The 16,332-nt window shown below is 37.5% G+C and overlaps 1 protein-coding gene and 1 pseudogene across 2 annotated transcripts in view; both read left to right on the plus strand.

The window, feature by feature from the left end:
- FNDC3A (fibronectin type III domain containing 3A) overlaps window positions 1-16,332 on the plus strand; it is a 130,678-nt gene that overhangs the window by 12,554 nt on the left and 101,792 nt on the right. For both annotated transcript variants that reach the window (XM_040991421.1, XM_040991422.1), the window contains exon 2: window positions 5,870-6,007. In XM_040991421.1, coding sequence (XP_040847355.1) covers window positions 5,909-6,007 — 99 coding nt within the window. In that variant the 5' untranslated portion in view covers window positions 5,870-5,908. The remainder of the gene's footprint in view (window positions 1-5,869; window positions 6,008-16,332) is intronic.
- Window positions 10,212-10,376, plus strand: LOC121163812 (annotated as a pseudogene).

Raw genomic sequence — 16,332 nt, forward strand, 5'->3', positions numbered from 1 at the left:
TGTCTTTCCTGCTCTCTGTATTTCTGGCTTTTCAATACAAATAAATAAATCTTTAAAAGCAAGATGGATAAAGGAATATATCAGTTTTAGAATTCAGATGATAATTGTGTATGTGTTTACTGTTCAATTATTTTAGCTTTCTTGTAGGTTAGAAAATGTCCACAAAATCTAAAATCATCCATTTTCCTGTTTTTGTTTTTTGTTCCCCTCCTTCTTCCCCCATTGCTTTGGCTAGAACTTCATTCTGTTGAAAATAATTGACCTACGTGGGCATCCTTGCCTTGTTTCTGATCTTAGAATAAATTTTTTTGATCTTTTACCATTGAATATTACTTTCATGGAAGTACCTTATTATGTTCAAGTAGATTCCTTTTTCTTTATTTTTTTTTTTAGATTTATTTTACTTTTGTTGGAAAGGCAGATATTCAGAGAGCAGGAGAGACAGAGCTATAAGCTCATTAATTTTCATTGCTGTATGTGCAACATATATATATATATATACATATATATATGTAAATTTATTCTGGGCCCAGCACAATGGCCCAATTGGCTCATCCCCTTTAAGTGCTGGTGGTTCATCCCAGCTATCCTACTTCCCATCCAGCTCCCTGCTTGTGGCTTGGGAAAGCAGTGAAGGATGGCCCAAAGCCTTGGGATCCTGTACCCACATGGGAGACCAGGAAGAAGCTCCTGGCTCCTGGCTTTGGATTGACTCAGTTACAGCTATGGCAGCCAGTTGGGGAGTGAACCAGCAGATGGAACATCTTTCTCTTTCTCTCTCTTTCCTTCTCTCTATAGGTCTGCCTTTCCAACAAAAATAGATAAATTTTTGGTTTTTTAAAGATTTATTTATTCTAGTTCAAGTGAGAGAGAGAGAGAGCTTTCATCTGCTGATGCCCTCCCTAAATTGCCTCAATGGCCATAACTGAGCCGGGAGTCTCTTCAGTTCTGCCATATGGGTTCAGGTGCCCAAGGAACTTGGACCATCCTCTGCTGTTTTCCCAGGCCATTTGCAGGGAGCTGGGAAGAAAGTGGAGCAGCCAGACTCAAGCTGGCACCCACATGGGATGCTAGCATTGCAGGTAAAACATTAGTTTGCTGCCATATTGGCTTTTGTATGTAGTAGATTAAATTAATCAGCCACAATTTATTTATAAAGACTGTTTAAGTAGTTTACACTTTTGGACTATCAATAAGTAATGCTGCAAACCTCTTTATACTTTGAATTCTTATGTGCCTGCGTTTCCTTTTAGTATGTGATTGGATTATAATAGCTAGATCATAACTGAGTCATAGAGTGTGTCTAACTTTGTTAGACGATATCACGTTTCCAAAGTGATTTCATTCCTGCTCCCTGTAAATGTTCCAGTTACTCCTTAGTTTTAATCTCATGTGGTTTTGCCAATCTTTTATTCATTTTTATTAATTTTTATAATCCTAGTGTTTATTGGCATGTCAAAATCCATGAGATATAGTTTCTGCTTGTCTTTTTTGGTGAAATATATCTCCTGTGGGCAACAATTAGGTTTTGTTTTTTTTTAAGATTTATTGCGAAGTCAGATATACAGAGAGGAAGATCTTCCATCCGATGATTCATTCCCCCAAGTGGTCACCATGGCCAGAGCTGAGCCATTCCAAAATCAAGAGCCAGGAGCTTCTTCCAGGTGTCCCACATGGGTGCAGAGTCCCAAGGCTTTGGGCTGTCCTTATCTGCTTTCCCAGGTCACAAGCAGGAAGCTGGATGGGAAGCAGGGCCACTGGGATTAGAACTGGTGCCTGTATGGGATCCCAGCGTGTTCAAACTGAGGACTTTAGCTGCTAAGCCACTACACTGAGCCCAACTTTTGTTTTTTTTAATCCAGTCTACTGATCTGTGACGTTTGATGGATGAGTTTAAGCCATTTACATTCAGGGTTAATATGAATACATGGTAATTTTAGCATTTTTGCAGTGGGTTGTTCATTGATTTAGTTTTCTGTTGTTTGTGGAGATCATCCATCTGCTGGATTAGTATCCCGGTCGGTACAATGGCCAGGACGGGGCCAAGCCGGGGCCAAGCCAGAGCCAAGAGCTTCATCCATTCTGCAATGTGGGTAACAATGTCGCAAACACTTGGGCTATCCTCCATGACATTTCTGGTGACTTTAGTAAGGAACTGGATTAGAAGTAGAACAGCTGGGCCTGGTGCAATAGCCTCATGGCTAAATCCTTGCCTTACACACTCAGGATTCCATGTGGGCACCAGTTCATGTCCCGGATGCTCCACTTCTCTTCCAGCTCCCTGCTTGTGGTCTGGGAAAGCAGTGGGGCATGTACTCAAAGCCTTGGGACCCTGTGCCTGTGTGGAGACCTGGAGGTAGTTCCTAGCTCCTGGCTTCACATGAGCTCAGCTCTGGCTGTTGCAGTGACTTGGGGAGTGAGGCAGCATGCAGACAGAAGATCTTTTTCTCTCCTGTCTGTAAATCTGTAAAGAAGTGAGCAACAGGGACATGAACTGGCACCCGTATGGGATACTGGATTCACAGACTGCATCTTTATGTGCTGCTCCACAACAATGGATCTTTTATATGTCATAATATTTAATTAGCTTTTTCCTTATAATTAGTGCTTGAGAATCCTTTCATATGACTGGCTATTAGTCTTTGAATTTATGCTTCTGTGGAAAATATGTTCAAATCTTGTCACTTTTTTGTTTTTTAAAAATCAGTTTTTATGAGACGTGTATGTAGTCTAAATATTCTCTTTGCTATGTATTGCAGATATCTTGTTCTTTATTTACTCAAAGTATTTTTAAAATTGATTTTAAATTGTCCAATTTTTTTCTTACAATTTAAAAACTTTCCTTGTCCCAAAGAAGCAATCTTCTGTATCTTTTAGATGTGTTTTTAACCTTTTGTATTCAAGTTTGCAATATATCTGGCCTTCAAAATTTTTTTGCTTACCATTAAAATTAGACTTACAAAAGTGTGCAAAAATAATACAAAAATATCTAGGTTTTTCTAGATATCTTTGGTTTCCCATAATTTCTAAGTCTTCGTACATTATTGCTACACGATTAAATATTGATGTATGTGACATGCTGGGGTCATCTTTGTTAAAGAGTTATGGAATATGAGTAGTTGTTTGATGCCCCAGAGAAGATGCTGCTTGTGATGCCTGCATCCCCCTTGGAGTTCTTGGGACTTCTGAGTCTGTCCCCGTGTCTTATTCCAGCTTCTTGTACACTCTGAAAGGCAACATGGCCTCACCCTGGCATAGGTAACAGCTGTGGTGGGCCTTTCGGCAATGAGTCAGCAGATGGGAGTTCCCCCTGTCTTGCAAACGAAGTTCAAAAAAATTCAAGAATTTGCATGTCAGTTTTTAAAGTACTGGTAGTGTGAAATGGACCAAGAGAAGAAGGGAGGTAGCTGGACAAAATATAATGGATTTTTTTCTGTATGTGTCACATGTTACGTTGTAAAAAAGAATAAACACGACAGATTTTTTGTGGTTACCACAAATGAATGTAACAAAATTAGAAGAAATTAATTGAAAGAACCTGACAGTATTCTGTATGCAAGCTGTGAAAAGAATTTGTAAGTTTTGAATTTCAACACTGAAATTTGCAGTGTGCAAGCCTAAATAAGCTATTTTACACATGGTGCGATGGACCTGACAAAAAAGAAACAAGTTTTATAAATGAAATTTGGTGTTTTGTAGTTTTTAAAAGGAATAAAATTAAATATAATACTTTAAGTGAAATGAATGTTAAAACTGTGTGGTTCCACATTCTACTTCTAAGAACATGCATTAGTCTTAGCATTAACCTGTTTTAAAAGAAATCTATATTTTTAACTATTCATGTTTTATTTTCATATGCTCAAAAGTCAGAGAGCGAGCAAGTGAGCAAGTGCAAGCAGCAGCACAGGCATCCGTCGCTGGGCTGACTTCCCAGATGCTCACAGCAGTCAGGGCTAGGTGAAGCCTAAATCAGGAGCCCAGAACTCCACCCACCTCTTGTTCTTGGGTGGCAAGAGTCAGGCACTTGGCCTTCATCTGCTGCAGATAGCAGGAAAGGGTGTGCAGTACCCCAGTGCTTGCTGCCCGTGTACCACTCCCCCTTCTCCACCCCCACCCCCAATTTCTGTTTGTAAAGCTTCCAGTCTGTCTCTTAAAACCAAACTGTGGTTGTGTGCTCAGTATTGTGCTCTAAAAGTTAAATAATAATGATAGACTGAAGTTTTAGCAAAGCATTTTTAAATGTTACAAATAAAATATTAAAGCAAAATAAAAGCTCAAAGTTTTATTTTTAGTAACTAAGAAAAAGAAATTATGTAGAATCTCTCTTGTTAATCCAAAATTAGCTTCTTAGAAAGATTCCTTTCTACCCTGAATTATGTGATGTACAAGAGGGAAAATCCTACATTCCCTCTATCCTATGTGCTAAACCTGTGTATATTTTACAGAGCAGTTATTTGACACAACTTACTTAGTTATACTGCAGAGTTTAAATCATTAAGCAATACAACTCATTTCCTGAAGTTAGAGATTCTCATACATACTTAAACATTATATTTAAATGACATGAATTTTCATGAGACAGTTAATATAAAATGTTCCACCATGATTTTTAAGTAAAATATAATCTTGAAATAGAGAACTTTGTTAAATATTTTTGCATGCCTTATAGTAGCTTTTACATATGTAAGTGGAAAATTGTTTTAAAAGTGAGCCAACTTTTGTAAGGGTTTCTGCAGATTGAAGATTTTTAAATAAATACCATTAATTGATTTCAAACATCTTAACCTGTACTACTAAATTATAGAATGCTACAAGTATCCAAAACTGTTTAGATTGTCATAGTTAGATGTTTGGTTGTGCTCAGTTTGTTCATCTTGAATTGTAATTTGCTGTTGTTTTATGATGAGTTAATGTTCACTTTGAATCTCTTTTTAGATGCATGCTCTTATCTATTAAATGATTTGCTTTATTGTAACATAGGTGTCAGAAAAAAATGAATCCACAATTTACAAGTAATCTAAGCACCTGAAACTTCAAGGTTCTTGTCCTAATTCTTACCAGAATTTGCCTATTGTTTTCTCTGGGATTCAATAAAAACCAAAATTCTTGGGCCCAGCGTGGTAGCCTAGCAGCTAAAGTCCTCGCCTTGCTTGCATCGGGATCCCAAATAGCCACTGGTTCTTATCCCGGCAGCACCACTTCCCATCCAGCTCCCTGCCTGTGGTCTGGGAAAGCAGTCAAGGACAGCCCAAAGCCTTGGGACCCTGCACCCGCATGGGAGACCTGGAAAAAGCTTCTGGCTTTGAATTGGTACAGCTTCAACCATTGCAGCCACTTGGGAAGTAAATCTTTGGACAGAAGATCTTCCTCTCTCTCTCTCTCTCTCTCTTCCTCTCAGTATAACTGACTTTCCAATAAAAATAAAATAAATTTTAAAAAGCATAATTCTTGTGTTATTTCTGAAGACAAATAGGAAGTCAAAAGAAGAAGGGGTTGGATGCTTCTTAATCACCTTGTTCACCCATCAGAAAAAAAGTAGTAATATTACCTCAGTCATAGTAGTGGTTATCCCAATGTTTAGATTAAGTAATGATGGTTAAATCGGATGTAAAGCTGGAAGGGTTGGAGAGAGAGCATACAGGAAATTTAAATAGAAGTTTCTGATATGTGATATGAGTATTAGCTGCAGTGTATATTAGTGTATTATTGACTTTGACAGTTGGTGATTGTAGGAAATGAATCTTAAACAGTTTGAGCAAAAGGAAGTCAATGGAATGTTGTAGGATTTCTTTAGGTTAAAAATGAGAGCTCTTGAATGCATTCTGTTTAAGGATATACACACAGATGGCTATGTGATTTTGTTTTTCAGAATTGGAAAGTGATCCAGTATATTGATGTCTCATTGATAATGGCAGAACATCCACCACTTTTGGATACAACTCAGATTTTAAGTAGTGATATTTCTCTTCTGTCTGCCCCGATTGTAAGTGCAGATGGAACACAGCAGGTAAGGAAACCCGAATGATTCTTATGTCTAGTACATATATATTTCCTTCATAAGAATGCAAAATTTATCACAGATTTAAAGTTCACAATAGTGGTCTCCTACTTTTTTTCTTTATCTCTTTTTTTTGATTCCTGGTTGTTTTTTAAACTCCAGTTCAAAAGGTTATTTTTGTTTTATAAGATGATAAAATAATTGAGCTCTTTGAAGTCACTTCTAAAATGCATCACCTGATATTGGTCAAATTTCCTCTGTATTTAATTGCCACTGAAGTTGCTTTTTTTTTTTTTACAAGTTTCTAGTCATTGACTGATTTCTTAAAAATTAAATTTAATTTTGCACCTTAGTGATTATTAGAAATCATTCCCTTATGTCATCATGAAATTATGATATATTTGATTAAGTGGCTTGCCTATATTATAAAATAATAAATTTTATCATCTGTTTCTTCTCATTTCCTCTGGTCAGAAAACCGCATTCCCCACCCCCTCCAAAACAAATACAATTCCTAGAAAGCTGATATGTATTTACTGCCAACTCAATGCTTTAAAAAGGTGGTTTTGTGGCAGCACTAATTCATGCTGCCTTGTAATTCTAAATGGGTGAGAGTAATTAAGTTCCACCTGAGCCTGTTATACTTCTGGTAGTGTGCTTAATTCTCATAGCTGCCCTTTGTAGGAGCTATGAAAGTTGTGAGGAGACGAAGGCGTAAGCACGTATTAAATGATAATGAGGAGAAGGAACAACTCGGGTCCTGTTATGTAGCAAGCATTCTGCTAAGACTTACTTGTTTGAACAATCCTATGAAGTTGATTAACTTTTGTCTTTATTTTGCTGTTAAATTTTAAAATGCCTAAGTAACTTGGTCAAAATCACAAAGTTTGTGCTCCTAATTCTCATTCATTCTGTCTCCTTAGCAAGATTTTAAAAAGGACCATATTTTGTTATTTTATAAATTTAATATTAATAGCAAATAAGTATGACTTGCTTGCATGATAAGGAACTTCTTTTTTTTCACTTTGCTATTGAAAACCCAGTGACAGCTGCTTTGGGTTCAACAGTTTTCTGTTTTATGTGAATATGGCATAAAAAGTATTTCCTAGTTTTAATTTTCTCATGTGCTCAGATAGCTTTTAGCAACCACTTTGTTTCATTAACTTCCTTTTCAGTGCTCAAATTTAAGTCTGTTAAGATTTTCTTCCCATTAAAATAACAGATACGGAAATTACTTCATGAGACTCCTGGGGAATATCTCCAGTTGTCATTTGTTCCTCAGGTTAGTTACTGGTCTCAAGTGGTTGGTAGTCTAATATATTAAAGAATATGTTATTCAGTTAATTACAGTAACTTTGATTATGTTAAGGGAAAGACAGTAGATTGAAATGGTACCACAATGCCCTTTTAAATCTTTTAACCAGTAGATGTATTTACTACTGTATCATAATGCAAAATGAGTCTTTTTTACAAAAAGATTATTAGCAGAATTTTTTGATACCTTGAATAGTGGTATAGAGATACAAAGATTTTAGGGACAGAAGAACCCAGCATAGCAATATTTAAAGGATCAGATAAACTTAGTAAATCTGTAAGACATGTTTTTTAGTAAGGTGTTTGTTTGTTTGTTTTTTGGTTGATTTGTTTCAGAAAAAAAGCAGGTCTCAGGAGGTAGAGTAACTTTGAATTCTAACAGAGTGCATAATTGTCTGATGGGGAGAGAGCTGAAAATGGAAAGAGCATTGCACTTGGCTGATGGATTTGAATTTGATTTGTGACCTTAGACAAGTTAACTTCTCTGAGTGTGTGTGTTTCTCTAGAAAATGGAGGTAATAGTGTCTTTGAAGAGTATCTGTAGCTATGAACATGAAATGAACCCGAAGAAGCTTGGTAAATGTTTGCAGAATCTGAATTGACATACTCAATAAATGTTTAAAGACAAGAAACAATAGATATGCCAGTCAGGGCTTAAATCAGTTGACATTGTGAGGAGTGGATGAGAAAACGAGGAAGATGGTGAGGAGGGATACATACTAAAGTGTAAACCTGGGAAAAAGACCAATGACTGCATAGCTGCGGTAGAATGCAAAGAATTAAACAGGAGGAAATGACAAAAATGGAAAGGCGGTAAATTTGCCAGCAGACATTTCTTTGTCTTCACTCAAAGGCTTATTGGTATGCCAAGTTAGTGCTTGCTGGTGGAGATACATCACCTGGTGCCAAAAGTAAAGCAGCACACTAAAAGACAGTTCCTGACAGAGAAGTGTCATGCACAGACATGTTAAAAATTCAGGACAGCAGGGATTTTGTCCCTTATCTTAACTTTCTTGAGAATATTGGACTATATAATGTGATTTCTATCTCTTGGGATCAATTTTTTGTTTATCTCCTTGACAATAGTTTCCTGTTTTAACCAGTAGACTTATTTACTGCTGTATCATATGAAGAAAAATGAGGCTTTGGGCTTAAAAATTATAATGAAGGGAATCGCACTCATCATCACTGCTACTGTTGCTTAGAGGGAAGCTGTAATAGACCTTTATTATTCAATTTGATGAGCAGCGTTTAGCATATTTTTGTATCATAGAATCCCTACCCTGTGATTAATAGGTTTCATTCTGAAAGAAGTTTTTATTGATAAGAAAAATTGAGTAGATGGAAATAGAGTTTTTTACAATTTTCCATCTTAATATAATGATGTGACATGTTCTGCTACAACTGATTAACCAGTATCAATGCATTATTCCTACATAAGATCTATAGTTTATTTTGGGGTTGACCCTTGTTTTAGTTTATAGGATAGGCCTTGATAAATGCACATCTACATCATTGTTAGAGTTATACAGAACAGATTTCATCGGAAGTCCTCAGTACTACACATACTCATCCCTCCTTCATGCCTTCCCCAACCCCTAGTACCACTAGGCTTTTAATTACTTGCCTATACCATAGTCTCCCCTTATTCATTATTTTATTGAATTTTTTAAAAGATTTGTTTATTTATTTGAAAGGCAGAGTTACAAAGAGAGTGAAGGAGAGACAGAGGGAGAGATCCTCCATCTGCTAGTTCACTTCTCAAATGGCCTGCTGTAGCTGGTATTGTGCCAGGTCAAAGCTAGTAACCTGGTGCTTCTTCCAATCTCCCTCATGGGTGCAGGTGTACAAGCACGAGGGCCTTCCAAGGCGCATTAGCAGGGAGCTGGACAGGAAGTAGAGCAGCCAGGACATGAACCAGCAGCCAGTGGAAGGCTGGCACTATAGGTGGAGGCCCCAGGATTTTATTTTTTACAGCCTGAGTTACAGATGATCAACTGAAACCTGAAAGTATAAATTTGAACATCCAGAAATAAATAGTTCATAAGCTTTAAATTGTGTGCCATTCTAAGTATTGATAAAATTTTATACCCTCCCATCCTGCTTAAGATGGGAATCATTCATTTGTGCAGTACACCTTCTTTGTGTCTGCTACTCACCCATTAGTTAGTACCTGCCTTGCTTGTCAGATTCATATCACCATATCACAGTATTCATGTTCAGGTAAGCTTATTTGCTTACTACTGGTTCAAGAGGGCAAAAGTAATGGCACTGACCATTTCATTAAGGCATATTGTGATAACTTCTATTTATATTTTTGTTGTTAATCACTTTGCTTAGTTTTATAAAAATTTTATAGGGACATATTTATTTTTAAAAAAAGAACATAGCATATACATGATTCAGTAACAGGCATCTAATTGAGAGTCTTATAATATATATGGAAAAGAGGGCACCACTGAATTTTATCTTCTGTGGCATGCCGTGTAGATCCTTACAGCCTTTCAGACTGACTTCGCTCCCATGTAGCAATACAATATGTGCAGTTTATTTCAATGGCTTAATAGTTTATTTCATTTTTATCACCAATACTCCACTGCATGAATGTACCGGGTTATCTAGTCATGTATTAAAGGATATCATATTTCCAATTTTTGGCAATTAAAAAATCCACTTTAAATATTCACGTGCAGATTTTTCATCAGTGTTATATTTCACTTCATTTCAGTAAATACCTTGAAACATGATTGCTGGAAAAAAACTACCCAGTGGTTTTCCAAAGTGGCTGTATCCGGGCCCACATTGTGGTATAACAGGTTAAGTCACCACCAGCAAAGCCGGCGTCCCACATGGATGCTGGTTAAAGTCCCAGTTACTCTATTTCCAAACCAGATTCCTAATTGCTTCTCGGCCTTTTGGCTAAGATCAAGTGTAGTATCCAAACCAAATTCCTGCTAATGTGCCTGGGAAACAAGTCAAGGTATCCCAAGTCTTAAGGCCCCTGTACTCACCTGGGAGACCCAGAAAGGGCTCTAGGCTTCAGCCTGGCCCAGCCCTGGTCTTTGCAGTCATCTGAGGGTGTGAACTGGTGGCTGGAAGATCTCTTCACTTCATCTTTCCTTTTCCTCTTCCCTTCCCCCAGCTCTCTTTGTAACAATGCCTTTCAAGAAAATAAAAAATAAAGCTATAAAAAAAATAAAGTGGCTAAACCATTTTGTTTTCAGTCATATGTTTGGTTTGAGATCAGATCCTTTCCCCTGGTAGCATATATAAGTACCTGGGGTGCCATGTTAGAGCCTCCAGGTCAGGTTTTTGGTTTTGGGTTTTGTTTGTTTGTTTGTTTTTCTTTTTAGCAAAAAGTAGGCTTCTGACAGTTTTAAGAAATATGAGCTGTTCAGTCTCCTACTGTCAAAAGAAAACACAAATTCAGGCATTTTAGTTTCTTTTATACTTCAAATTAGGTAGCTATATCCTCTCTAGATTTTATACATTTGTGTTCTGAAGAACTGGGTGCATTTAAAGTTGGCTTACCAACATCTACTCAGCTTTTTATCAGGCATCTTTTTAAGAAAAACTTCTCCATTTCATTCATGTTTCTTTGTAATTACTACTATTATTACATTGTAATTTGCATTATTTCATTTGTACTCACAGGATTTTGATTTATGGAGGTGACCAGGGACAACAGAGAGGCAAAAACGATTGATAGAAGATTACTACTTTCATTTTCCTAGACTGGGATACGCCATGCCACACTGGCAGGGCCTCAGTTAGGTGGAAAAGGAGCAGCTAGCATAAAGACTAGGCCAAGCCCTGTTCCAGGATTACTGCAAGATGAGGAAGTGCTGGATAAACAGTTTAGGATTGATCTGGTTGTCAGCAGGCTTTGGGCCTCAGATGATTAGGGCGAGGGAAATATTGAGTTGATATATGAGTTAGGTAAGGTGGTTGGTTGGGGCTGTAAACTTCAGTTTGGCAGCTATATGAAAAGTGTGCTCATGAAGCCAAACCTAAGACTTGAAAGGGACCATAAAAATTTCCCCAGGCTTTTTCTTTAACTATTTGGGTAAATGACAAAGCCATTCAGTAAGGTAAGTCTTATCTCTGCTCCTCTCTGTATATCTGACTTTGCAATAATAAAAAAAAAATCTTTAAAAAAAAAGTCTTATCAGTCAGGATAAGAGAGATTGTTTTATGGTAATAAACCTCTTAATCTTAGTCATTTACCGAATGTTGCACGTCATGTGTAAGTTAGCTGTCGCAGTGTGCTGCATATTTGTGATGTTTACTTGCGACCCAGCCTGTAAGACGTTGCTGGTATCATGGTAACTGTGTGCTGACCTCCATTCATGTTTGTTGACTTATAGATAGCATTTGGCCAGATCTGTCATCAGTGAAGTGAAGCTAGTCTGGAGAGAGGCAACAAATATTTGGAAAAGATGCAAGAATTTTCTCTGATAAGGAGAATGAAAGTAGTGGTTTGAGCTGTAAAAGGTTTGAGATGTGAAGGGTTATGGCAAAATTTCATTTGCTTTTGACTGACTTTGAGATGTGTAAGTTAGGATAATAAAAATACTGGCAGCTACCATTTTAGCTTTAGTCATGTGTCTGATACTGAGTCCTTTCCATGTATTATTTCATTTAACCTTAATAATCCCTCAAAGTAGTTTTAATAGCTCTGTTTTACAGAAAATAAATCTTCGGTGTTAAGTTACTTTTTACTACTGAGTTTAAAGCAGCATAGCTTCTGAACGGCCAAAACCAGGACTCGAACCTAAGCCTAGGGGTGGGTATTTGGCCCAGGCACAGGGATACCTGCTCTGGTAATGCCTAGTGCATGTCCCAGCTACTTCACTTCTAGTCTGGGTTGCTGCTCATGCACACCTTGAGAGGCAACAGAAGGCTCAGGTGCTTGGGTCCCTGCCACCCATGTGGAAGTCCTGGATCGAATTCCTGACTCCTGACTTGAACCTGGCCCAGCCCTTGTTGTTGTGAGTGTAAGAACTTGATGTTGGGGAGTGAGCTGGCAGATGAAACATTTCTATCCAGCTGTCTTCCTGTGTCTGTGTCCCTTTAAAATAAAAAGAAAACAAAATTTTTGAGGCTCAATGCTAAGTCTATAATGTTCGTATTCATATATCATTGTTCTAATCATTGTAAAAATAGATGTTAATAGATTTTAAGAAAGCAATCTAATTTGAGCTAGAGATACAGAAATTATCAGAATATTGGGAGCAATGAGGCAATAGGAATGAGGAAGATAATTTCTACTCAGGATGTTTTGATTTGATGTTACGGGAGGTGGGTGGGAAATGTTAATTTCTGATAAAACATTCTTGTGAGAAAGCTTGTGATGCCTGAATGAAACTAGGTTTATATTGCATTTTGTCATGAACACAGTGGAGCTTTTCAAACCCTGCTACAGATACCTTATTCCCTGGCTTTTCTTTTCAGGGTTATTGGTCAGAGTGTTGTTTTCCCACTTGTTATTACTGCAGACAGTGAGTGGTTAACAGATTGTCACATATTGCTTTTGACATACTCACCGGAGGAAAGCTGTTTGTCCTGAGGGAACTCTGAGTCAGGCCAAAGAAAGGGAAATCCAGTGATGGAGCAGATGCTGACGGTTCTTCAGAGATGGCAGCTCTTATGGAGCTCCAACCCCTTGCTTCTGCTTCAGTGGCTATTAGTCTGCAAGCTTTTGCTGCTACTGTGGTGGAGGCTGTTGGTTTTCAAGACTACCATGAAGCTGGGGAAGAAGAAACAGGACGGAGCAAAACTCGTCCATACCCAGAAATCTGCTGTTTCTAGGAAAATGGAGACAAGTTAGTTACAAAAAAAAAATGATTTTTGAAATTCAGGTATATGATGACATCTTCAAAAGTTCATAGAAAATATGTGTGTTGTGAAGAAAAAAACTGAATAGATTTCATAATTACTTTGCCCAAACAATAAATTTATACCTTAATTTCAAGTTTCCATGAACTCTTCAAAAAAAGTACCTAATGGATAAGAGAATCACAATTGGCAAATCACAAATCATTTTATGTAATGATTACTAAATATAGGAAGGAAGAATAGTTAGGAAGGATAATTCTCAAATAGTGCCTAGTTATAAATGAAAATACAATTCAGTTTTGTAAATATTTACTAAAGTTGATTGTTGGGTTAGGTTGTATAAAGAATGTTAAGTATAAGACAGCATTTCTGACCCTAAAGATTAAAACCAAACATATGAACATCCCATGCATGCGTGTGTAATATATTTTTAAGTATATATTTAAGAAGTAATTTAGCATCATTTCTGGGTGGCAGGGAACAGGATAGTTAGCAGCCTGTGGAGTAAGACATCCAAGTTTTATTGTGACAACTGCAATACATACCCATGCTTCTCTGTGAGAGACACACTGCAGTGGTAGGAACCCCAAGGAAGACGAGGCTCGGAGTCTGATTGACAAAGCAATGGCTGCATTTCAAAAATGGAAGATGTCTCCTGTTCCATTCTCTTCCTTTTACCAGGATGATGATTTCCTAGTCTTCCAGGTCCTTCCTGCCCTTGTATGACAGCACCCCATAGAGGCATTCCTGTGCTGTGATGGGGCCTCCTTCTCCTCCAATGATGCCAGTAGCACCTGATCCTGAAATGAAGCCACCCATGGGAGACCATGTGCCACTAGTGCCAGGGCCCCAGTGATAAGACTTCCTATGAGTCCGTGATGGTACCCACTCATCCAGACAGGGCAGGGTCGAGGGGAGCCTCCTGAGAACAGTTCTGTTACTTTGCTTTACCAGATCGTGATGCTGTGAACTGGGCGTTTTCTGACAGAATGACAATGAACATTTGCCCCTCTCCCCCTCCTTTTCCTGTCAAAGAGAGAGTAGTTTTTAGAGGGAATAAGGGATATTTTTAAAAGTGTAGTTTGTTTATATTGTGAAATGTAGAAATGAAATTAATTTGGCTAAAAAGTGATTTTGAAGGTCTTTTTCATTCTATTGCCCTGGCATTATTTGTATACACTTGAAAATGTTTCCCCTTTTTTCAAATTTCAGCATACTTTGAATTATGCGTTATGCCTACCTCTTGACAAATGTCTGAGTAAAAATCCTTTTCTTTAACTAGCATTAATTCCATTGATTCGTATGTGACTAAACATATTAGTGGCCACTTAATAGTCTTATCTACTTTTATAGTACACAAACTGACATCTTAAGGCTAAATCTGCTGGTAAACTTCTTGCAATTGACACATTGATAACTGCTTGTTGTACAAAGAAAGCATTCAATGTTAGCTGCAAAACTGACCATGAAGTAGTGCCTTTATACAAAGTACGCTCTCAAGGCAGTTCATGGGAGTTGGGAGACAAGATTGAAACTAAGTCTTAAAAAAAGGGAAATGCAAATGAAAAGGTCAATGAGGGTATAAGTTTAAGAAACCTGGTAACAACAGTAAGGCCTCTGGAGCAGTGGACTCGTACCTTGCCGGAGGAGTGAACCAGTAGTGTTTGATGAAGCTGAAGAAGTACATACTCAACACCTTACGTACTTCTAGGTGTTCCATATAAAACATCTTAAGACATGTATACAACACTGGGCATGCCGAATTATGCATTGCATCATTGTATAATAATGAAAGACCTGGAAGCAATGTAAATGTTCAAAAGTAGGAAAATGGATAGATTTTTAAAGGACTCATAATAAATACTATGTATCACTATTCTGTTTTTCAAATATATAGTGAATAAATTTCAAATATATAGTATTGAGTAAAGTAGTAAATTAGAAAGGATGTGGGGGCCAGTGCTGTGGCATAGTGGGTAAAGTCCCTACCTGCAATTCTTATATCCCATATGGGTGCTAGTTCATGTCGCAGCTGCTGTTCGACTTCCAAACTAGCTTCCTGCTAATTGTCTGGGAAAAGCAGTGAAAGACGACCCCTGCCACCATCCAGCAGACTGGGAAAAGCATGCTGCAAGGCAGGAGTTATGGTTCAGGTACTTTGGCCACTGCTGCCCATTTGGAAAATCAACTTGGAATTCTGGGCCCCTGGTCTCAGCATGGCAAAGCCCTGGCTGTTGTGAAGTATTTGAATTAGTACATGCAAGAAAGATCTTCACCATATCTTTCAACTAGAGGAAAATGCACATTTTTAGAAAATTAAGTGATATGAGAATTATAGATTCTAAGTTTTAAATTAAGATAATAATTAATGGTTGATAAAGGTAGATTGAAATTATTGAAATAATCCTTAATAAAAATTATCCTGAGTAACTACATAGTTAAATGGAACAGTATCATTTGTGGAATCCACCAGAAGAATTTGGTGACATCGATTCTCTCTATAAAGTGTATAGCTCTAGAGGATGGCCACTGTGCAAGTCGAAATGTGAGAGCAAGTTTATCATTTCCCTAAGAAAATGAGTGTGATAAAGCTAAGGAATTTTATAACTGGAGTTTAGGTGGAAAAATTGTCCCAAAATAGCTGCAGCAACTAGAGCCTGACAGGTCTGAAGCCAGGAGTCTCATCCAGGTCTCCCAAATGGGTGGAGGGGTCTAAGCACTCGAGGCATCCTCCACTGCTTTCCCAAGTACGTTAGCAAGGAGCTGGGGCAGATGTAAAGCAGCCAGGACTTGAACTAGTTCCATTATGGAATGCTGGCCACATTGAATGGCTTTTCAACACTGTGTCCTTGTCCAGGTTTGTTCATAAGACAGAAATTATGAAGAAATAGAGAACATCAATACATGCAATGATGAATATAAAAGACAGTGTAGATATGTTTTAACTTCATCTGATTTAAAAGACATTATATTGTGTTAATGGCTGAGACAAAAAATACAGTTTTGTAATAGCAAAGGAAAAACAACTGCGTATGGAGGAATAATGTTTTTACATGATATTTTTATTAGTCTGAACTATATCATTGTAAGTGGGTAATTGTAATCCTCAGGTTATCTACTAATGAAAATTCAAATGTATTTGAAGAAACAATAGAATGAAAATAGAACTTTAGAAAATATTA

This window comes from Ochotona curzoniae, unplaced genomic scaffold, assembly GCF_017591425.1.
Source record: "Ochotona curzoniae isolate NIBS_2020 unplaced genomic scaffold, NIBS_Ocur_1.0 contig_64, whole genome shotgun sequence".
Lineage (NCBI taxonomy): Eukaryota > Metazoa > Chordata > Mammalia > Lagomorpha > Ochotonidae > Ochotona > Ochotona curzoniae.